Raw genomic sequence first — 23783 nt, forward strand, 5'->3', positions numbered from 1 at the left:
GGGGTTTCACTGTAAAATATAAAAAACATTTCACTTACGTTCTGCAACGCAGTAAATTATTTTGTCACATAAAATGTATTTTTGTTTCGCAAGGGAATGGAGGTTTTAAAATCGTAAAATACGAAAAACTCGTAGAAAGTAAAAATTAAATAGAAAAAACTAAAGGTAGTAAAGATGCTTCTTTTAAAATGTATAATATCTACATTTTTAAAAAAGAACATTTTTAAACATAAATCATTTCAACATATTTAGTAGCAAATCCGGGCGTTTAGGTAGATAATAGTCCGTAAGAGTAGAATTGTTATTTAACACAAGTTCCCAGTAAAAGTGAGAGAAAGAAGAAAAAAGCAATAAAGATGGCTTAATGCATCTTAAAAATATCGCGAGAAAAAAAAAAAAAAGTCGAAATAAATAAAATGATTAAATGAATATCGAAAAATTAAAAATTGGAAAGTTGGGTATTGAGATGAGGGAGGAAATATCTGTTGGTCTGCCCCCCCCCCCCCAATAACCTTTGAGTGAATAGTCTGATTTAAATAAGTCTGTTTTGTTCGAAAGATTTCGGCGAGGACACCTCATTCCCATATTTCATTTTTTGATTTTAACAATTTTTCGTTCAATTTTGAACAGTTCAAAAAAACTTTACATTAGCGTCTACAGGATAATTCAAGGCAAATATAAATCCCGCACTTAGAAGCGAATTTGCTTCAAACAATCTTTGTAGGAAAAGGATTTTGAAGAAGAGCATGTATAGAAAATATATTTTTAATTTGAACAATTTTTCATTCAATTTTGAACAGTTCAAAACCCTTAATATAAGCGCCTACGTCGAAACTGAAAGGCAATATAGATTCTGAACTGAAAGGCGGATTTACTTAAAACAAATTTTATTGGAAATATCTTTTGATGACCAACTCCGATTCCTAGAATTTATGGGCAGTCGATTCCACATCCGACTCTTGTACTCAAAAATTAACCGGACTCCGACTCTGACTCAGTAACTTTGACAAAAGTTTAGACAGGAAGGGAAATGACGGACTCCAACTCTTGGAAATTTGAAACCTTCTACTTCAACTCCGACTCCTTTATTTCAAAATAATGTAAAAAATAAATATTAGCTGCTTTGTTTGAAAGGTGCTACTACTTTATTTGTTCGTTTATTTATTTTTTACGCATCTATTTTTTCAGATGTACAAGGCATATTTTATTTCTAGAAATTAGGTTAAAGTGTTATGAAATAGTTTGCGATTATAGCTAATTTTCAGAATATTGATCAGATACTAGAAAGTCGATATTGGAAAACGAGAAGGTAGGCTCGATTAGTTCTGGATGAAACTTCTTGTTAGTCATAGAGCTCAAAGTAAATGCAGCATCTTCTAGGATTAAAGTACTTTGAAAATTTTATCCCTGATCTTTATGAGAAGGATAATAGTCACCCTATTTGAAAGTTGTTTAATGCAATATGGAAAGACCGGCAGGGTCGGATTTAGCTTTTGAACCGCTCCGTGCTAAGGTGAAAAACTGCGCCCCTATTGAACTTTGCCCCCCCCCCCCCAAATAAATGGAGATAGTATTTGTACGTTTTTTAACAACCATGCAAAAAATGGCATGCGGTAACTGACTAACTAAATGTAAATATTTATCATAATTTTGACTGAAAATGTTTCGTTTCGAAAAACGATTAACAGAAGTTGATTAAAAGGATTTTCCAAAAAAAAAAATTAAATATTTTTTAAGTCAATATTTCAACTATTCAGAAACAGCTAAAGCCGTTACCAAGTTAATATTCCTCAGACAGCTAATTCTGATAAAGCACAAAAATCAGGCGAAGTGCTTAATATATGCAGAAAAAAAAAAAAAACTAGAAATATCACTCATAAGAGCAATCATTCTTACAGAAATAAGGGGTTCGGAAAATCTTTCACGGGAATTTTTTTAATTCGTTCCATAAACGCAATTTTAGCCGATCTTTGAGGGGCGATGAGATTAGGAAATTTCTTCGGAAATGTTTCGAAATTGAAGCATTCAAATGCGATTGTATGCCATATTATTTATGATTGTCTGAGAAATGGATTCAGGTACTTTCCCACAGAAATTCTTTGAAATTTGAAGTTTCAAAAATGTAATTTTAGACCAGCATTGATAATGCTAGGAAAAGGGGCTCGGAAACTGTTCCCTGGAACTTTTCGTAGTTAAAGTCCTGAACGCAAAATTTTCGACGATTCGAAATTTCAGTCCGAAAAACGAAATTTTTATTGCGAAGGCTGTCCAGGAAAAAATCGAAATTGAAAGCCTAAAAAGCGTTTGTGGGCCATCTTTGACAACGTTAGGTAAAGGGATGAGATTTGGGGATCCCCTCTCAGGAAACTTTAGCTCGAAAAACTCAATTTTAGACGATTTTTGTTTATGTCAGTATGATGGGGCTAGGGGTGCCTCCCTAAGACTTTTTTGGAATTGAAATTACATAAAAAAATGTTTAGACGTTCTTGAATGACTCCAAGGGCGCATAGAGATAGAGAGGAACTCAGGGCCCTCTCAAATTCTTTTTTAAAAATTTAAATAAGGGTAGTTATTGTTATTTGATTTAAGTTTACTCACAAGTAATTTCCAAGTTTTCTCCAGAAAATAAATAAATAATGATAATAATACGTTAGATGTGGCACCAGGCAGTGGTGCAACCAGACGGGTCAGGGGTCTGCGCCCCTTACTCAAGAAAAGGAAAAGAACGTGTATTTGGAAAACGAAGTTACTTGAATAAGAAAAAGCAAACAATGTTGTGGCAAAAATCTTCCTTCTTTCAAAAAGAAACCTTTGAACCAAAAACTTTCAACAGGTCAGCATTATTGGGCAGCGAATAACGCTCCCCTCTCGTTCTTTTATTTCCTCTTTTTTCTAGTCTGTCTGAAAATAAGAGTCTTTAAAATGCTATGCCATGTAGCTCTCCTCCCGCGCAAGAAATTAAAAGGAAGGTATAATTAATCGTTGGAGTAACAATGGGAAATTGATATCATAAAAACGTCTAAGGAAATGCGTTGTTAGGAAATCAATTTTGAAACAATTCCGGATGAGAGTCTCCGGAACCACCCCTCTATTCCTAGTGTTACTACCAAAGATAGTCTGAATTCTGAAATCACATCTTTAAGATTTCAATTTTGAAAATCTTTGAGGGAGATCCCTAACCACCCCTTACTGCTTAATGCTTCTAAAGATAATTGAAATTGTACTTTTGAATTTCGGAAACCCTTCAAGCGAGGATCCCCGAACTTTTCCTTCCCATCCCAAAGATAGTCTAAAATTGACTTCAGTTTTGAAAACACATTTAGGAGGGAACCGTCTCTCTTTCCCCTATCATTAACAAAAATGTCTTGAGTTGCGCTTCAGTGTCGAAATATTTCGGGAGAGTTGTCTCGAGTCATCCCAATTCCTTTAACGTCCCAAAAGATAACATAAATAAATTGCTTATTTAGAACAGTTTCAGTTAGAGTTCAGTAATGGTTCAGAGGAACCCCGATCCCCTGACGTCATCAAAGATAGCCTAAAATTAGCTTCAGTTTTGAAAACGTTTCGAAGAGAAACCGAACTTCCCCTATTCTCTATATATACGAAAAGTTACTATGTTTTACTTCAATTTTGAATATTTCTTCCAGGCAGCCCCCGTCTTCCATACACACATCTCCTCCTTCGTTTTATACCCTAAACGATTGACTAAAAAGGTGTTTTTACAACTTCAATTTCGAAAATATTTTAGGGGATTTCCTCAGAGGCCCTCTACCTCCACCCTTTTTTCCTCTGGCGTAGCCAGAGATAGATTAAAAAAGGTGTATCTATTTTGCTTCAAATTGATAAGTTGCACTGTTACACATAAAGAATTTCGCAGTATTAAACTTATCTTAGTTTTATGAATTCTCCCCTTTTCTACGTTTTAAAATAAATAAAGTGAGAGAGAAAACTTAATAAAAAATCATAAATAGGACGACAGTATCAAGTTTTTGCCCCACCTTAGAAAAACTCAAGATATGTCACTTGCTTCCACCTCTAAAAAATTTACATTACGAAAGAAAAGTGGGGGAGTTGCCTAAGTCCTTCATCTTGGCCCCTTCTAAAGTAAAAATTTAATATGTACGCCACTGATGAATGACATTGCCCTGGAGAGGGCGGGGGGGGGGGGGGGGCTCCTCCTCTGAAAAAAATTACTCCACCTCCTACAACCTTTTTTTTTTTTGTGAGAGCCCTACCGACAATTCTCCGTCTATAAAATGATTTTTAAATCAGTGCAATTAGTCAAAATTACAAAAGAACTAACATCCTTTAATTCAGTGCTTCTCAACCTTTTTTACTTTGTGGCACACTTATGAAATTTCTAGATCAACGGGGCACACTAAACTTAATTTCGCAATGGTAATATAGAAATGTTTTTAACATTCACTGGTAAAAAGACGGGGGGGGGGGACTTTTTTCATATGAAAAATACAATTATAACTAACGTGGTGCTTTTAAATTTATTTAAAAAGTAGAAATATTTGGAATGTATTGAAGGTGAAAATAAACAACAAAACTACCCATATCAGACTTTACAGAAAATTATAATTGATATGTTTCAAAGCATTTCTGTCGTCAAACGTGTCATTAAAGTGCACACTGCAGTTAAACGATTTATCAAAAAATGTCTCAAGAAAGAAGCAAACAAGAAATTAAAACCAAGCACCTAACTTCCGTTTGACACTATTGAGACACTTGAGCCTGCCTTGAGGAGCAAAGCCGTTTGATGTTCGGCTCTATGCTGGAAAGAGCTACATGAAGTTCTTGATCAGGTTCTTTATAGATGATCTCTTGCTGTTTTTATAAGTGTGAGGGTTGAGAAGCTGAGTTTGCAAAGATATGTAGTTGAAAATGGTAGCAGCACATCAATAGCAAGACAAGAGATGGTGGGATACTCATTTTTAACCAGCAACCAAAATTCGTCCAGAAGTACTTCGCTCAACTTAAGTTTATAAGTACGGTCGCTCTTGAGGTATATAAATTCTTCTCGCGCCTTCAAAAAAAAAAAGGTCTTTAACTGATACATCCGCAAATGAAGAGAATGGAACGCGAATCCAGTCATATTGTTCCATGTTAATATCCTTGAAATAGTGCTTAAACTTGTCCTGAAATATGACTAAATGTTCTGCCACCACATTCAACAGCTTTTCTTCCATGCCATTTCCTTTACAAACCATGTTGACGGTTCGTTTGAACATGTCCAATGAGCCACATGATCTACTTCTATCCACCGCTGAATTTTTGATTCGAACACATTTACAGCTTGTCCATGCATGTAACCCAAATTCTGTTCTTGTCCTTGCATTTTCCGATTTAATTCGTTAAGGTGTTCAAAAATGTCAGCCATGTAAGCTAGTTTTGCCAGACAATATTTGTCTTGCAACAAACTGGCGTACTGCATTTCGTTTTTTAAAATCAAAAACTCGTATCTCTTCTCTCAATTCGAAAATTCTCGATAATACCTTACCACATGAAAGCCAGCGAATTTCTGTATGAAGAAGTAGGGAGTGATGATCTTCCACACTTTTTCACAAGTATACGGAGAAAAGGCGAGAATTAAGCGGCCTCGATTTTATGGAATTCACGATTTTCACGACTTCAGCCAAAGCTGACTTCAGCTCATCTGGTAAGTTCTTTGCCATGAGAGGTTTACGATGGAGGAAACAGTGTATGGTTTTAATTTCTAGTTTGCAGGTCTCAGAACCGAGCTTTGAGAAACTACGATAAAATGAAATTAGTATCGGAACTGGAAAAGAGAGAAACAAAAGTTAAAGCTGGGGCTAAAATTCTGGGCGGGAGGGTACGATCCCTGCCTGGGGGAGGGGGCGATACTCCCGTTTCAAAAGATTTAGAAAAAATTCTGTATAATTAGTTTATTTTGTGGAAATTAGAATCCGTTTTCAAAAACTGAAAGTAATGGGATCACAAGTTTAAAAGAGGTGTGGGGCAGCAAATCCCGCCTCTCCCCTTATCGGGTATGTCTTATTGCACATGATCGACAGGGTGAATTGAGAAGTTACAGAACTATACAAATGGAATTCGGTCGCAACTTTAAAATAAAATACATCAAGACTCTTTCTTTTTATATAACTATACGAAAATATCGCGGCACACCGGTTGCGAAGCTCTGCTTTAATTCATACAATTTTCAGTCATCGACTGAGTTTAGAGTAAATGATCGGGAGGTTTCACGGTGAGCCCTCTTCATCTGTGAATAAAAAGCGCCTTTCTGTAACTCATTTTTGCATTTAAAAAAAAAAAAGTTGTAGAAACATTTTTTATGAATACAAATGAGCAATTTTACACATGGATTTTTTATGGATGTTTTCCACTATCGCTTTATAAAGCGTTTTTCTATTTTTTTTAACGCTGTCCCCCCTCCTCCCCTTCTCTTTGTGGAGAAACTTTGAAAACTGTTTAGTCATGTATGAATTGTATGATAGCTTTTTTTTTTTAGGATTTTGTTTACTGATTTTTTTTCCTCTTTTTCCCCCCTTCCTAAATTTTATTTTTTACAGAAACTCAGTTGTGATACTTTCTTTCTTTGATTAGGTAATTTTGCGCCCCTGAAATTTTTTGCTCCGTGCCGGACTGCGCTTCCTGTTCATGTTCATTGGTAAACGAAAAGTCTGTAAGATCTGCTACGAATTAAGCAGTAGCATTAATATTTTCATAGATAACTCTCAACAGCGTAGATTAGCTTTAAAAAAGCACAAAAGGAAACGTATAGCTTATTTTAGAACATTTTGTTTTTCTGTTTTTTTACTTCCCATTGAAAATGTAAAACGCTGGTAATACATTAATAACAAAGTTTCTATCTGGGTTATATTAATTATCATTCGTATAAGGCAAAACTGGGGGCTGATGAAAAAAACATGAAATGTGGGGAAAACGTAAGTGCGAGAAGCGTAAAAAAAAAAAAGAGATTTCGTGAACTCGGTTGCGCGAGAACTAAGGATCTGAGTCAGATCCTTAGTTAGATCATCTGACAATGTTTGACGAAAGGTAATACTCGATAACTGATATCTAAAAGATTAAAAATGACCTTCTGTAAATTCTAGACCATTATCTCTTTATCGAAATCCCGTATCAACCTTCTTATTCCGACACATTAAAATATTCTTTAAAATTTCTGATACGCATTCTTTGAACTTCAAACTGTTTTTATCAGTCACAAAAAAATTACTCCTTTTATACTCTCTTACTTAGAAATCTGCTACTGAAGAGGGAAGTTTGAGTCATATTCGGTTCCTGAGATTAATTCGTTATGACATCAATCGATGTTTACCAGATTCCCCCCAGCCCTCCCTGTAGAACAGTATTAATGACAGCGAACCACTTGGGAATTAAAGTTAACCAGATTTCAGTGGATTTATTTAATGGAGATCAAATGAAACCTGAATTTCTTCGGGTGAGTTTTTTCTTGATTACAAGCTTATATATATTATATATAGTGTACAATTCAACCAACCAACTGTGAAGAGGTTAAAAATGAAAAACGGAAACGTCCAAAAAGAACGAAATTTGCAAAAACTGGAATTTTTTTTTTTTTTGTCAAATGTCTACCTATCCATAAGCTCACTTTTTGCATTGAAAAAGGGAATTACTAATCGTAACGCCAGAACATATGTTTGCAATTTTTTGAAGATTTATTTTTAACGATGCGGTTTTTCTTTTATAATTTTCAGTTAAATTGTATAATAACACTGAAACACATGTGTGCACCCCCCCCCCCCCACACAGATTTCCGTGCAATGTTTACCGTTCTTACTTTCAGCTTAAATTGTAACGCTGAAACACATATGTGTGCCACACACATGTGTTTCGGAGTTAAATTTTAGCTGAAAGTGAGAACGAGCACCCAAGTGTGTTTCGGCGTTACAATTTAGCTGAAAGTAAGAACGATAAACCACATCATTGCACGAAATTCTGTGTGTGCGGGGGGGGGGTATGCACATATGTGTGTCAGTGTTATTATACAATTTAGCTGAAAAGTATAAACGATAAACCGCATCGTTAAAAAGAAATCTGCAGTGTGCAATTTTTTTGCAGATTTGCTTTTTAACGTTGTGGTTTATCGCTCCTACTTTCAGCTAAATTGTAACACCGAAGCACATGTATGCATTTTTTACAGATTTCCTTTAGACGATGTGGTTTATCGTTTTTACTGTTCAAATAAATTGTAGCGCCAAAACACATGTGTGCAATTTCTTAAAGTTTTCATTTAAATAACGTGGTTTATCATTTTTACTTTTCAGTAAATTGTAATGCTGTAACACATGTACGCATAATTTTCAGATTAGCTTTTTACAGTTGTGGTTTATCGTTCTTATTTTCAGTTAAGTTGTAACACCGAAGCACATATATGCATTTTTTACAGATTTCCTTCAGACGATGTGGTTTATCGTTTTTACTTGTCAACTAAATTATAACGTCGAAATACATGTATGCAATTTTTTGTAGATATACTTTTTAACGTAGTGGTTTATCGTTTATACTTTCAGCTAAATTGTAACATCGAATCACATGTACGCACTTTTTTGCAGATTTCCTTCAAACGATGTATCATTTTTACTTTTTAGCTAAATTGTAGGGCTGAAACACGATTTATGCAATGCAATTTGTGCAGATTTGTATTTTAACGTTGCATTTTATCGTTTCCTCTTTTCAGTTAACGCGTTGCTGAAACTTAAAGTAAATCAAAAATTTGAAAAGAATAATTGCTTACCTTTTTTTGCAACCTTCAACTGCGCAGTAGATGAAAAAGTGATCGTGAAATTGAAAGTTAACACAAAGTTCAGTTAATAATAAGCACATTCAATTATTACAGACACAACTTTTTAGAAAAGACAAAATCAATATTTACCACACACAACAAACATCGAACACATACACTTTTTCCATCTTATTCATGCGAGAACCTCTCTTCACTTTACTTCATTCACATTTCATTCTCCCAGCACTTCTTCTCCTACTATAAGCCTTCTACCTACAAATAAAGAAGGTGGCTAAAAAACTTTTGTCACAATCGTACAATTTAGACTTTGTATGCTTTTCAATGTTCGAAAAAGTTCGAAAGTCACTATACGAATTGAAAAGACCTATCGATACTCTTGTTTTGGTACGGGTAGGGGGAAAGTAAGGCAAAGTAAAACTTACCTTTTTCAAAATAAATGAGTTGGAAATTTGCTTTGAAAATTACAGTGTACACAGAAAGAACAATGTATTTGAAAAAGAACTTGCTTTGATTTTTTTTTCTTTTGGCAGTAAATTTGTACCTTAAAAAAAGTGGACTTTTTTCACTTTTTTTTTTCCATAGGGCAAAGCGAAAAATAAAACATTTTTAATTCAATTTTGAAAATATTTTTAATGAAATCGTCCGGATCATCAAGCTCCGAATTCTCGAAGCTCTACTGACAATCTTTGTAAAAAGATCCCCCCTTTACAAAAATAATTTGTTTTTTTGACAATCTTTGTATAAAGATCCCCCGCACCCCTCCCTCCCCCCCGTCTCATATTAAAAAAATGTCAATGTGCACTCCCCCCCCCCCCCCGCCGTCTCAGATATAAAAAAAAATTGCTGATGTGCAGCCCCCCCCCCCTCCTCTAAAACTATTTTTTAGTTGTGCCACTGCTTTCCTACACCGGTTCGTGATACACTATGAGACGTTAGTATTTTAAATGTTTTTTACTATCACGAACGGTTATCTGGAGCATTTTTCTCACACCTTATCATGATGTCTAAAAGTTTCCTATAGTTCCACCTTCTTGCACTGCAGAAAAACTTCACTAAATCACCGAAACACCTGTATCCGATTTCTCTGCATGTGCGTGCACTAAATGTTAATTTCCACAAATTCTTTAATCTTTACAGAGATAATATTTTAAACTTGTTTTGACTTTATGATATTTTCTACAATTAGGTGATTGAAGTTTTTAATCTGTCAGATAATCATTCGTCTAATTACTTATTACTTGTAATACTTTTAACTTGAACATTAACACATCATTGTTTTCATTTTTAAACTCATCTTTTCTTTAACAATCTTCATCATCGAAAAATCCACAGACTAACCTATTTTCTAAATCAAAATTTCAGATGAACCCATTGCATACCGTTCCGACAATAGATGATGATGGATTTTATTTATCAGAGAGGTAAGAAATGTCACGTACTTTTTGGGTTACTAGACACATTTCGTGCACGTTATATACACACCAGCCACCTGCAGCTGGTTGGTGCACACCGCCTTCGGTGGTGTACATGGGAGGCTATGCACCCTACTTGCCTCCAGCGACGAGTTGATGTAAATAACACTATTAGATCCACTAAATTGTAAAATAATCCTCAAACTCGATTAAATATCACCTAAAGCTCTGTTAAATGCAAAATAATTTTCATAACTATAAATTCATGTCAATAAAAATTAAGATTCCAGATAATGTGAAATGAATAGCAAACATGGCAAAGACGTAAACGATATTTTTCTGTTTTCGCCAAGGTAGGAAGTAAATAGGTTGCCATTTTCTTCACATTTCATTCCAAAATATGTTTTAAATTTCAAATCGAAAAAAATTTAAAATTAAGTGCGAAAGTTTTTTAATCTAAACACTATATCTAGAAGCTTGATTTGCACGAAAAATATGAAATTAAATAAGTATATAATTTCTTGATTACAGCACTAAAAACTTTGCAGTTAATCTTAATATCTTCAGGTTTTGGTTCATTCTAAAGCAGCCAAAATTTAAATTAAAAATATGAGAGACGAAATATGGTTATAAAGTTTTGTCATAATAGAGAGCTTTTCCTATACCGCCTATATTTAATCTTCTCTCAATTTTTTAATTTAATAGTATAGGATACTTTGGAATTAACCTTAACACAAAGATAATAAAATTAACTGTAATTTTGGCGTGTTGTAATCAAGAAATCGTGTATGTACTTATTTTATTTCGTACTTTTTAACGCGAACCAAACTGACAGATAAGCTCTTTAAATTGGAAAAAATGTTTTATATTTTATTAGATTTTATTTTTCTGAATCAGATTATACGTCGCAATAGCAATATATTACTTTGTTTGACATATTTAATGCGTGTAGACGTTACATTAAGATTAATAAGTTAATTGTTATATCTTCTCTCTGAAACTGATGTTATATTTGTATGTCTCAATATATATACGAAGCCTCAATAAAGCGAAGAAAATGCAAATTCCAGATTATGTTATTTTACCGTATTAAACTATGTACACTCTATAGTCACAAAAAAGTGAAATATTTTATTTTAAATTTTTGGATTTATAGCCTATTTGTGACATTCTTAAATTTTTAATCATTTATTTATTTACTCATTATCGAAACAATTACTCGAAACAATTTTTGAAGTCATTTGTAAAAACTGCTGACAGCTCTTCTTTCGTTTTTTTCTTGATCCCTTCAATGTTGTCAAAACGGTGTCATCTCATGCTTCTTTTCAATCGTAGAAATAAGAAAAAGTCGCTCGGAGCCAGGTCAGGTGAGTGAATTGCATGGAGCAGCCGCTTATGACATGTTTCAACTAGACGTGATGCTTGATTGTCAATCAGAGTTCAAGTATAGTTCAAGGGATAACCTTGACAGGAACTCTTAATTTCCAAATCTTCAGTTAAAATTCGTTGATAACCGTCCAAAAAATTCCACAACCGTTCTCTTTAACTTGCCATCACAAAAAAGAAACAACAGAACAGCTCAAGCAAAAATAATCTGCAAATGAACAGAGCAAACCAGTTTGACAACGCAGGCAGCACCGAATCCGCAATAAGCTCTGCCATAAGCTCCTAGCGGCAGAAATACGTACTACACAAGCTCCACCCACGGTATTACTATTCTGGTCAATTTTGGGCACTCCGTCGAAAATTTAAAATGCGCTCGATTCCTACTCATAAAGGACTTTGTTCTTTCTTTAAATAAACGAAAGAACATAATTTATTATTTCGACATTTCCCTAACCTATAATCCTCCCCCCCCCCCCTTGTTTCGCTTTCAATTTAGCGTCTTAAAAATGTTCTAACATAGGTGGCTGGTGCACAAAAAAGGGGCGGGTCAAAAGAGGTGGAGGGGGTTTAGGGGGCGCTACCCCAACAGTTTATTTTTTCCCTCGATTTTCGTAAATTTGAGCTATACGTTATCGTGTTTTCATATGATAATCGTTATCGTGTTTTCATACTGATTAGGTGACTTTAAAAAAATGTGGAATATGGCCTAGAAAATCGGGGCGACTGATCAGTGATCACCGTAGACCAACGGTTCCCAACCTTTTTCTCTTTGCGAACCCCTTGGAACAGGCAAAAAAGTTCGCGAACCCCCTGATGTTGAAATTAGTAACATGTAAGAAACAATAAAAAAACAGCATGTTTGCTTTCCATTTTTTGCAGCATTTGATTGCAATAAACAAAAATATAATTGTAAAATATCATTAAGTGCAAACATTAATAAAAAGTTAAAACTACATTTACAAGAAAAATTATAAACAAGAAGTTTTATAAACCAACTATTTTTTTAAGCATACTTTAAATTGGGGAAAAAATCCTTAATGCGATATTTGTGGCTGTTTGACGGAACAAAGAAATTGAAAGTTTGGTTCAATGTCTGACAGTTTGAGTCTTAAATCAGGCTCTGCATTCAATCTGCTTCGGTATTTATCTTTGAGATAAGTATAGGAGGAAAATCCTTTCTCGCACAGATATGTTGTACAAAATGGTAATAAAATTCGAATTGCTTTTTTGGACAAAACGGTATAGTCATTTCTTATAGCACTGAGCCAGAAGTCAATTAACGAGAGCTCTTTAAAGGTAGTTTTCAATGAATTTATCACAGGATAACTCGATGAGCATTTCCTTTTCAGGTAATGTCAGGGTGTTCTCTAAGCATGGATTTCCTTCAAAAGGATTGCGTATCCAGTTGTTTGAGAGAGGGACGTTACGCCTATTAGGAAAATACTCGTCAAAAGTTAGTTCAAGATGTTGCAGATGTTCACATACATTTCTTTTAACGCTTTCATCAAGTTTCATTGAGTTTTCTGATAAAAAAACTACTAAGAGAAGTGAAACAAGAAAACTCACCCATTTCCAGGCATTGGATCCAGAAATTCAATTTTTTTACTATAGCTTCAATTTTATCATATACAACGAAAATATTAACAACTGCACCTTGCAAGGATAGATTTAATTCATTTAATTTTGAAAAGATGTCAGCTAAATATGCAAGCCTTTGCATCCAAAGAGGATCGAATATGCAAGTGGACAAGTGAAATGGATGATCAACAAAAAATGCTTGGATTTCTGACTTTAATTCAAATAAGCGTGTAAAAATTTTGCCACGGGAAAGCCATCTAACTTCTGTGTGAAGAAGTAAAGTAACATGAAGGCTTCTCAATTCCTCACAAAGCTGCGTGACGGCAGTTTGTGACACGTGATTTTATGAAATTTACAAATTTTACCGCATCATTCAAAGTAGAGGATAATTCTGCGGGAATACGCTTACATGCTAATGCTTGTCTATAAATGCAGCAATGACTCCATTCAATTTTCTCGTTGATCTTCTTTACTCGCACCACAAAGCCAACAAATTTTCCTGTCATTGATTTTGCACCATCCGTGCACACACCCACACACAAAGACCAATCTATTCCATTTTCTTCAAAATAACTGTTGACCAGTTCGAAAATTGCTTCTCCAGTTGTGTTGGTTTTCAAAGGTTTTTCAAATAGTACATCTTCTTTAATTGTATCGTTAAAAATGTACCTAACATAGACAATATTGCAGCGTTTGCTACATCAGTCGACTCATCAAGCTGGATCGCAAAATTATTCTCTTTTATTCTATTCACAAGTTCTTTCTTCACATTACTTGCCAAATCAGTAATTCTGCGTGATACTGTGTTGTTTGATAGCGAAACCAGGTCAATTTTTTTGCTGACTTTTCTCCCAGCATACACTTAGCAATATCTTTAGCACACGGTCCAATTAAATTTTCTGCAATTGTATGTGGCTGTCCAGATCTTGCAATTCTATAACTGACTCGATATGAAGCTTCAAGGGCCATTTTACTATCTTCGTTGGATTCTAACAGGAACGTAGAGACGCTACACTTTTTATTATATTCCAATTTTCTTTTAAAATATTCGATAGGTTTGTCCTTGTGTGTCGGATGCTTTGTTTCGAGGTGTCTTCTCAGAAGTGACGGTTTCAAACTGCTGTTCGCTAGAACTTCGTTGCAGAGAAGACAAAGCGGTCTAGGTTCAGACTCTTCTCCAGTAAAATAAAAGCCCATTTGTAAATAGTCACTGTCATATTTTCGCTTTTTTCTCCGCTAGTTCACTTTTCTGTTTAGTCGGGGGAGGCGGCAGTTCATTACAGCTATCTATTTCAATATCCTGTGTTGATTCGAAAGTTACTGCTGATGTTGCGGGTTTATCGATTGACTGCTTGTCCATTTGTCGCTCAACCAAACTACCAGTTTTCAACCATCGATCCATAACAGCAGAAAGTTATTAAATCATAAAAATTACCAACACGATTATAACTTCACAGAGTAGCAAGTTTACGTAGCAAAACCAATTGCAAACAAAATCACTTGTTTTCAAGCATCTCTAAAGTATCTCTAAATACGTCTGTTAACAACTATTTCCCCAGAACTATGAGCATGCTGATGTTATATATTTTTGAAAACGAACAGATGGGTAAAATCCAGTAATAAATTTTAAGTTTGGAGCCTTTTGCTGTCATGTCTGCTATTCGATGACTGCATTCGACGGAAATTCCCGAGTTATATTTCAACCAGATTAGAAATAATACCCCTATGATGCATTGTTTGAGAATTCTTTATCTTTTTCGACATATGTATATTATGTATATTGTTTGATTGACTCCACGCGATGGCGCCTTTTTAAGGTCATCGTGATCCCCGCCACAGCTTAATACAACGTTTCTGCATGGCGCCTCGCAATAAAGAAGGAAGGATATCTCTTTTTATTGTCTATCGAAAAAAAAAAAAATGAGAAAATTTCTTTTTAACCAAGATTATAAAACCGCTGAAAGATTTTTTTTTTTTTTTTTTTGAGCTTAATGCAAGAGTCCGGCGCGTTTTCAAATTAAAAAAAAATTTAGTAACTATGTGTGCAAATTGAATATTTTATAATTTCTTTACCAAACTAGGAAAAATCCGCCATTGCTCCGAAATTTTCGCGAACCCCCTTCCTGCACCTCGCGAACCCCTGGGGGTTCGCGAACCACCGGTTGGGAACCTCTGCCGTAGACTAACCCCTTCAAATTAAAAGTTCCATTCTTATGAAATAGCATGAAAAAAAATTTCCATTTATTTGGAATGTTTAGTTTTATTTTCGTGAAATAAATCAATCTACGAGTAAAAAATCATTTTTCAATCGATCGGTAACTTTTAACTCTACAAAGTAGGGGGGCAAGGCTCCTTTACTTTTGGGGGGCAGCCCCCCCCCCTACGAGCCGCGAGCCGCCTATGTGTTCAAAACTGTACAAAAACTATTCGTTATTTTAGCCGAGCAATTCAAGCATATCTCGTGAACAAGTACTCTCCGAATAATCCAATCTACCCAGAGGATCCTCAACAAAGAGCAGTTATTGATATGATGCTGAACTTTGATGTCACTTTGTTTAATGCACGGAGAGACTATGTGGTGAGTATTTTTGAACTATTGTACGCATCGCAAATAAATAGGGACACCACTTTCAAGAAAAAATTAAAGTAATTACTTATTGAAAGTTAAACTGCATAAATTCTTGAAAGAAAATATATTCTAAAGCACAAAATTGCAAATTATTTACCTAGTATACCTACCTGTTCTAAAGTTTTTGAGGAATTAAAAATACAACCTGCCTCGTATTTTAATAAATAGTGTATCACTCATAAAAAATTTAAAGTTTCATATTTATTACTTACGCAAGTTAATAAAGTACGAAGTTAAAATAATAAGTTATGCATAGTAATTTTTAAAGTATGTCATCCATAACAAATTCAAAACAAAATAATCGGTTGCTGAGAACTAAAATGTTGTTAAAATTTACCATACTAGGGGGCTCTACTCTTTTCTCGTTACTGTTAGAAAAGAATGAAAACCCTGTTCCCTTTCCCGTATGAATAAGAATTTAATCAAAGAGCTCATAGTAATTCGAACTAAATGAAAATCTCACTCCCACCCGGAAAAAAAGAAACGCCTAAGAATTCAATTTCAAATAAAATATCTGTTGTACAAAGTATAAAGTTGCTTTTTTTTTGTCATGCTTTATAGACAGCTATAATATATTTCAAGTATTCATTCTGGAAAAGTTAGTTAAAATATAATTTTTCATTGGAATGTGGAACACTAACAAGATTTGTCAAGTTGAGTAAAAATCTCTTATCTCAAAATATTTCCTGGATAGATATATTCAAGAAAAGGAATTCCGATAGAGAGAGGTGAATTCAATTTATTAATGCGGAAGTGCTTCAACTGATTAATTTTATTTAACGTACCACATGAAGGAGCCACCAGTGACGCAACAGCCCATATGAGGCAAGGCCTACTGTGCCCGTCACAGTTTTCCTGACCTAAGGCTCTGGGGCGCTAGGCAGATGTTCCGGTTAGGTGGTCAGACGACCGCGGAACCCTCAGGGTTTAGTTCCCAAGTACGCTTGATACTCATTTTATCGACCCAATAGGGCCGTTTCCATGGACACTTTCGACCCCGGGAAAAAAAACCTGTTTTTCACCGTATTCCGGTTATTTACGGGGTATATGTGGAATTTTTCTCCTCCTGCTTCCTTCTGGAGTAAAAGCGAAGTTTTACCCAGAATGCATTACGCAAAACAAGTTCGTCTACTTGCTTGGTATAGCCGCTAAGGATGCTGAGTAAAAGCCGCTTTCTCTGGTACAATGGAAAACCTCATTTTACATTGAAAGGGGGAATTTTTCAATCTTTTTTATTTTATTTATTTATTTATTTTTTTTTTTTTTTTTTTTTTGCGGAGCCGGAGTGGGGATTTACGGGGTAGAAAAATGTGTTGTGAACGCGGCTAATGAAGGAATGATCTGCTGCGTCGACCGTGCCTAGCCCGGCAATTGAACCCAGGCCTCTGGCGTGGAAGCTCGAAGCGCTACTATTGAGCTACTGGGCTTTGTCTCCATCTTGCGTTTTCCTTCCGATTGCCAAAAACAATGAAAAATAATAGCAATTATAAAATTACAGTACTTTTGCTTTATGACCATCACAAGAATTTCACATAAAGGTTCTTTTTTAGTCACTGTGTTATTAGAACTTTTACATGAAAATTATCAGATGTAATTTTTTCTCTTTCTAATCATTTCAGACTCCACAATGGCGAAACGGAGAGCCTCCGAAACCGGAGAGATTAGAAAATTATAAAAAATATCTGAGAATTTTTGATGAAATTCTGGGAACAAGAAAATACGCTGCGGCAGACCATATTACTCTGGCCGACTTCGCTTTGATTGCTAATGTTTCATTCACTGAAGTATGTACCATTTCCTGTCCAAACAGTTTTTATAAAAAACTTCGAACTCTCGATTAATTTCCCAAAATCGTTCCTAGATAATGGTCGTGATAAATATTTGTAATTGGGTTCTTTCAGATTCAAACTGTTTAGAATCTAAAATGACACTCTGTGTGCTGTTAATCAAAAAAATGTCTGGGAAAAGAAAGATACAGTAAAACCTGTAAAAATGACCACCGTTATAAGTTCACCGCTATTTTCAGGCACATAATTAGATCTATATCATATTATTCAACCTCTATAAATTGTTAGTGCACCGCGAGTGGTCAACTTACACCGGTTTCACTGTATTGAAATATTTAACGATAAATTCGCGTCATACTATGGTTGTGGATCGTCTACGTTCTTTCACAGAAAATGAAATAAGAAATGTCAAACCTACATTGGATACACTTTTTTTCTTAATTGTGAGAAAAGAGCATAACTCAATCTTTTTTTTTTCTTTTTTTGTTACGATTCATCTAACTTTTTTTCTTCTGTTTTTTTTTTTTTTCCCCTCCTCGCTCTATCCAACTTTTACTTTAACAAAACCATACCATTACATAATGTACTGTAAAAACAATTATTTCTGCGAGCTCGTCGTAATCACGAAATATTTCAACTTTGCACTTATCACCAACTTTCAGTTCTATTCATATGAAATTCACGAAATTTCCAGGTTGCGAAATCACCGCTAGCTCCATTTTCGAAAATAAAAGCTTTTAGAGTATTCACAAAACCAAAAAAAAAAACAAAAAAAAAAAAAAAAAACGGTCTATTTCAAGTCTCACTCTCAATAAAACACTAATTTTCAATCCAATACGCCGAAAAGAAAATATTTAGCACAGGTTCCTCTGCAATTGATGTCGGTTCTAGAAGTTCATGCGAAATTGGCTCTGATTTCATTCCGACAGCTGCATCCATTTTAATCTAATTTTCTGGGACTGGTAAGGGGCTGTCCATAAATGAAGCAGTGAGAAGCAAAGGGATGTAAGTGGCAAAATCAAAAATTTGGAGATAACCAGAACAAATAGTAGAGGAACCTCTCCTATATCTTGGGACAAGAGATAGTACTAGTAGCCCTGGTAGGTGCTGCATGATTTAGAAAAAAAAATCAATGAAAGACATTATTTTTAAAAGCGTTTTACTCAAAACTTGAAATTTTCCACTTACATCCCTTTGCTTCTCATTGCCCCAAATGATGTCACTTTTTTAACAACATTTCCCTCCCCCCTCTTTGTCACATGTCACCCTACTTCTCATAAACACATTCGTATAAAAAATACATGATGTCATATTATCTTTTACCCCTTATGATAATTTTACGAACCTTCTTCTCTCCGTCAAAGCGCGACATCTTTTGTGGACAGCCCCTACCATTGCACAAGCGTAGTAGAAATTCAACTTGGATGTTGGTAAAAGATGGCTACTCGAAAGAAAGTATTTGTCCGTCTCTATGATATACTCTCATACAGGAATATCTACGAACGATTTCTTTCTGGTGCAACAGTTCAATAGATGAGTATCGTTCCACTTTGGTTTTGGTTCCCATTCTCCAAATATAACTACATACATTTCTGCAAAGGACTGAGTCATTGATAATGCGATAAAGAATTCAAGTTTATCACATTATGTCTCATTAAATTTATTTATATTGCGTTTTCCGTCAGCGATGTTTATTGAACAAGTTAAAAAAATAACGATAAGTTGGATAAAAAAGGAATACTCATTGGAAAACACTTTTAAGTAATAAGGAATTTTCGATTTACCGAAGGTGGTGTGGTCCAGATCACTTCGGTTTTTCTAAACTCTATTCTACTTATTAGTTTTTGAAAACAGTATAAATTGCAAAATAGTAATAGCAACGAAATATGTAATCATGTGTTTTATTTTTATTTAGCTAGTGGAGTTTGATTTTGACGAGTTCCCAAGAATATCTGCATGGATGAAGAAACTGAAAAATGAAATTCCAAATTACCATGAAATAAATGATGTGCCTATTCAGAATTTTAAAGAATTCATTAAATCTGGGAAACAAGTCCTCCTACGTCCAAAAAACTGAGATTTTAAAAGATAACTACGAGAAAACGAGTTTAAGTATTCTTTTGTAAAGATTAACACTGAGCAATTCCAGCAATTTTTTTATCATGCTTCTATTCAATAAACGACATTTTCTACAAAAACGGATGTCTCGTATTTTTCTTTTTAAAAAGGTCAAAATCAGTAATTTCAGTGAAGGCGTGAAAAAAAAAAGATATTTGAGGTACCTAGATGCAAAGGGGTAAAAGTGCTACAAACTAAATTTTCAGGTAATTAGTACAAATGATGGCAGAAACTCTCATCGGTTTTGGGGCAAGAGGTGGTAATGTTAGCCCTAATAGCTGCTGCTACAATGGCCTCAGCTTATATGAATCACGTTTGTTCTAAACAGCTTTGATCCCTTAAAGAGGCAGATTCCATAAAATGGCTAATTCAATAAAGCTGGTTTTTATTCTGTTTTAGACAATTTGATTCTTAAAAGCAGTTGATTCAATTCACTGATTCAATTAACCAGCGTCCACTGTATGATTTATAAAAACTTTTCAATGTAGGCCAACCTTAGTTCCGAACTTTGATTGCATTTTACTCAAAACTTTGAAAAGTCCACTTACATCCCTTTCTTTGCTTTATACTGCTCTTTTTTTCACTGTGAATCCTTCTGCACAAACGGATTTTTAATTTTCTATTGTGAGTTGGTATTGTTCTAACATCAATAGCTGTGCTGGTGATGTCAAAGTTATGAAGATTGTTGAAAAGGAAGAACAAGTGAAACAGCTCCAGGAAGATTTAGACAATTTAGATCATATTTTTCTAAGTTGGGCATGGCAGTTAATGTTAGGAAATGCCAAGTATTACATTTAAGTCATGGAAATAAGTATACAAGTTACTATTTACAGGGCTCAGTAATAGTGAAGCAGAAAAATTGATTTGGGTCTTAACTTCTAGATTAGTTCGTGCAACATAACTATAAACAAAGCCAATAAGGTGATTGAGTTTATCAAAGGCTCTATTTCTAACAATTCTAAGGCGGCTTTTGTGCCTGTACACAGAAGATTGGTTAGACATCATTTGGAGTTCAGTTTTGATCTCCATATCTCAAAAAGGCATTTTTTTATTAGATGGTTCAAAGGAGGGCTACTAAGTTAATAAGGAGCAGGCCTGTCATTTCAATATTTTCCACGGACATTGACGAAAGCTATGTATTCAATGTATTCTATTGGAAAAAACATCAAAATGCATAATTATTGTTTTTGAAATTTGGGAGGGGAGTGTCAATTGATCCCCTCCCCTGATCGCCCAAATGATGGGCCTGGTAAGGATTCAGATTTGGATGATGATATTGAACTTAATAGGATTATTATGTTGAAGTAAAGAAGAGTCAAATCCTGTGGTGAAACTAGAAATGAGGATAGATTGCTGCTTTAGTGGGGCTTTAGGCAATTGGAGCAGCTTACTGGAAGAAGCTGCGACAAGTAAGGAGGTGGATAGCTTTAAGAGAGTTATAGATCTTCTCTGGGGATTGACTAGGACAAATCTAGACAGGCCCAGAACCTGTTGCTTAGGGTGGTTCAAAAAAAAAAAAAAAAAAGCCAAACAGCATTGGCATTTTTTTGTTTCTATCTGAGACGGGGGTGGGGGTTAAGGGGGTTCAATAACACATGTAAAAAGTTTCTTCTAGGTAACAGGACACACCTCAATATTTTTAGACTTGTGAATAGTAATATACTGGAAGAATTTTAGCTTCCTATTTCAACTGAAAGAGGGTGCTCAACCTCCTCCCCCAAACTTTATAAGTATGGGGAGGGGGGTTAAAAAAATACATTGAACTGAAAAAACAATGCTACATATTATAATATACACGACTAATATATGCATATACATTGCAATAAAACAATTATTTACAAAAAAAAAAAAAAAACAGCTGGGGAAACTAAATGTTTCTAAATTTGTGACATTTTCTATGCTATGGCTTATGTTAAATTGACGGGTCATTCAGCACCCCTTTAAAATTTGAGTAAGAAGCTAAAACTTTTACAGCATAATACATTAGTAAGTCTAAAAAAATAGGAGGTGTCCTGGACTCTAGCTGAAAAAAAGGTTTTTCGAACCACTCTAATGTTGCTGGTCATCACTTTTGTACTTAGCTTGAGTGACTTCGTCTACGATGAAAGAAACCAAAAATAGGATTCGATCTACTATGAAGGACTAGCAAAAGAAGAACACAGAGTAATAGATTCTTATAAAAACACGTCTCATAAGATTTTATTGGAAGAAAAAGCAATTAACACACTGACGAATAACAGAATTAGGAAGTTCTGCGGCACTCTTAGAAATGTGCACAGCAATTAATGAATTTTGTACAGTTAATTTGATGATGGACAAGAATTAAACAGAAGATTTGATTTTCTTTGGAAAGCTCTTAATCGACAGTTCAGTTGCCTCTCACTGCCATAATCTCATTTAGCCGATTTCATTTCTTCCTTCAACTTCAGAATGGGTTCCTCCACTAATTCACTGTAATTGGGAATTTCCTTCTTCAGTCTTTCCATCCATGAGCTAATCTTAGGGTATACAGATAAATCATAGTCTACCATCTGGAAGAACAAAATTAGCAAATTTAATTTTGAAGCTAAAATTTAAAAAGTAACAAAGTATAAAACATGTTTGAATAAAAATTTGTGTTTGGGTGAGTGAAATTTTTACTTTCTTGCACAGCAAAAGAAAGCAAAAGAATCAATATGAGACAGTGGGAAGCAAAGGGATGTAAGTGGACATTTTCAAGTTTTGAGTAAAACGCATTGAAAGATAACATCCTAGGTAGGCTTTCATTGAATTTTTTTTTATAAATCATGCTATACAGCAGCAACTACCAGGGCTACTAGTACTATCCCTTGCCTCAAGGTTTACCTACCATTTGAACTGGTTATCTCCAACTTTTAATTTAGCCACTTACATTCTTTTGCTACTCACTGTCTCATATGAGAAAATTTTCGAATTTGGAAACATAAAACACATTAAGAACACAATTTAAGCGTTTGAGGAAATTTCTCTTCCTGCTTCTGTGTATGTAATGAATATTTCTTCTCGGATGGTATAGCCCAAAAAGTAATATACAAAATAGAACTCCATTTGATATTCATAAATGAAAATTAAGATAAGAACTGAATCTGATTAGTTTTGGGGTACATCTGCTCCATTTATGAGAGTTTTTTTTTTCTTTATTAATATATTTTCAAATACATATTTCAACATAAGAAATTAGATGCTGTCATATTGTCAGAGTTAAGAATTAAGTAGGTTAGGTAAATTGAAACAAATAAAGAAAATTAGATTGGAGTGGGGGTTGCTTGCAGATGTCCTTACCCAGGAGCTTCAAATGCGAGTAACACGGGGCTTAGTGGTTAGGGAAACTGTCTTTCATCCAGACAACCAGAATTCCACCACCAGCATGGACCAAAGGAAAACCTAATTTCTAGCTCGCAATACTGTATACAGAATTAACTAACTATACAGTTAGAATTACTGTATACAAATTAGATTGGAGTGTGGGTTGCTTGCAAATGTCCTTACCCAGGAGCTTCAAATGCAAGTAACACGGGGCTTAGTGGTTAGGGAAACTGTCTTTCATCCAGACAACCAGAATTCCACCACCAGCATGGACCAAGGGAAAACCTAATTTCTGGCTTGCAATACTGTATACAGGCGTGAAAGTGGACTCAAGTAAAATTTTCTTAAGACAGTGTGAAACTATGAGGAAGCTCTACTCCCCCCCCCCCCCAATAAAGACTCTTTAAATGTGCATACAAAAATCATTCAAATCATTGAAAAAAAAAACATTATAAAAGGCCTTTTTTTTTTTGAATGACCTTTCAGTTCAGCCCAAAATTTCAGGAAACAGCAACCCGAAATGTTCGGAACACTAACACCCCTGTCTATAAGAAATTGAGTAAACTTTGAACCAATATACTGTGCTTTACTTGCATGAAAATTTATATGATCTAAGTTCAAGTTCATGTTGCTTTTTTTTTTTTTAATTGGAGCCGAAAATTGGGAACGATGGCCAAGATCCAATCAGTTTCTCTAACATTTGAAGCTTGATACCTTCTTTAACGGTGCAGCCGACTACTTTAACCCATTTCTTCTCCAGCCAACCTGTAACT

The 23783-nt window shown here is 34.8% G+C and overlaps 2 protein-coding genes across 2 annotated transcripts in view; one reads left to right on the forward strand and one right to left on the reverse strand.

The window, feature by feature from the left end:
- Positions 1 to 19746, forward strand: part of LOC129220942 (uncharacterized) — a 32282-nt gene extending 12536 nt beyond the window's left edge. Inside the window, exons 6-10 of the mRNA XM_054855377.1 lie at positions 7304 to 7450; positions 10139 to 10197; positions 15592 to 15730; positions 17401 to 17565; positions 19484 to 19746. Of these exons, the coding sequence (XP_054711352.1) occupies positions 7304 to 7450; positions 10139 to 10197; positions 15592 to 15730; positions 17401 to 17565; positions 19484 to 19645 (672 nt within the window). The 3' untranslated portion in view covers positions 19646 to 19746. The remainder of the gene's footprint in view (positions 1 to 7303; positions 7451 to 10138; positions 10198 to 15591; positions 15731 to 17400; positions 17566 to 19483) is intronic.
- A 2107-nt stretch (positions 19747 to 21853) lies between these two features.
- The window catches only part of LOC129220944 (uncharacterized), a 53345-nt gene continuing 51415 nt past the window's right edge, over positions 21854 to 23783 (reverse strand). The window contains exon 11 of the mRNA XM_054855378.1: positions 21854 to 22217. Within this exon, the coding sequence (XP_054711353.1) occupies positions 22080 to 22217 (138 nt within the window). The 3' untranslated portion in view covers positions 21854 to 22079. The remainder of the gene's footprint in view (positions 22218 to 23783) is intronic.

The sequence above is a fragment of the Uloborus diversus genome, chromosome 4 (genome assembly GCF_026930045.1).
Source record: "Uloborus diversus isolate 005 chromosome 4, Udiv.v.3.1, whole genome shotgun sequence".
Classification (NCBI taxonomy): Eukaryota; Metazoa; Arthropoda; class Arachnida; order Araneae; family Uloboridae; genus Uloborus; species Uloborus diversus.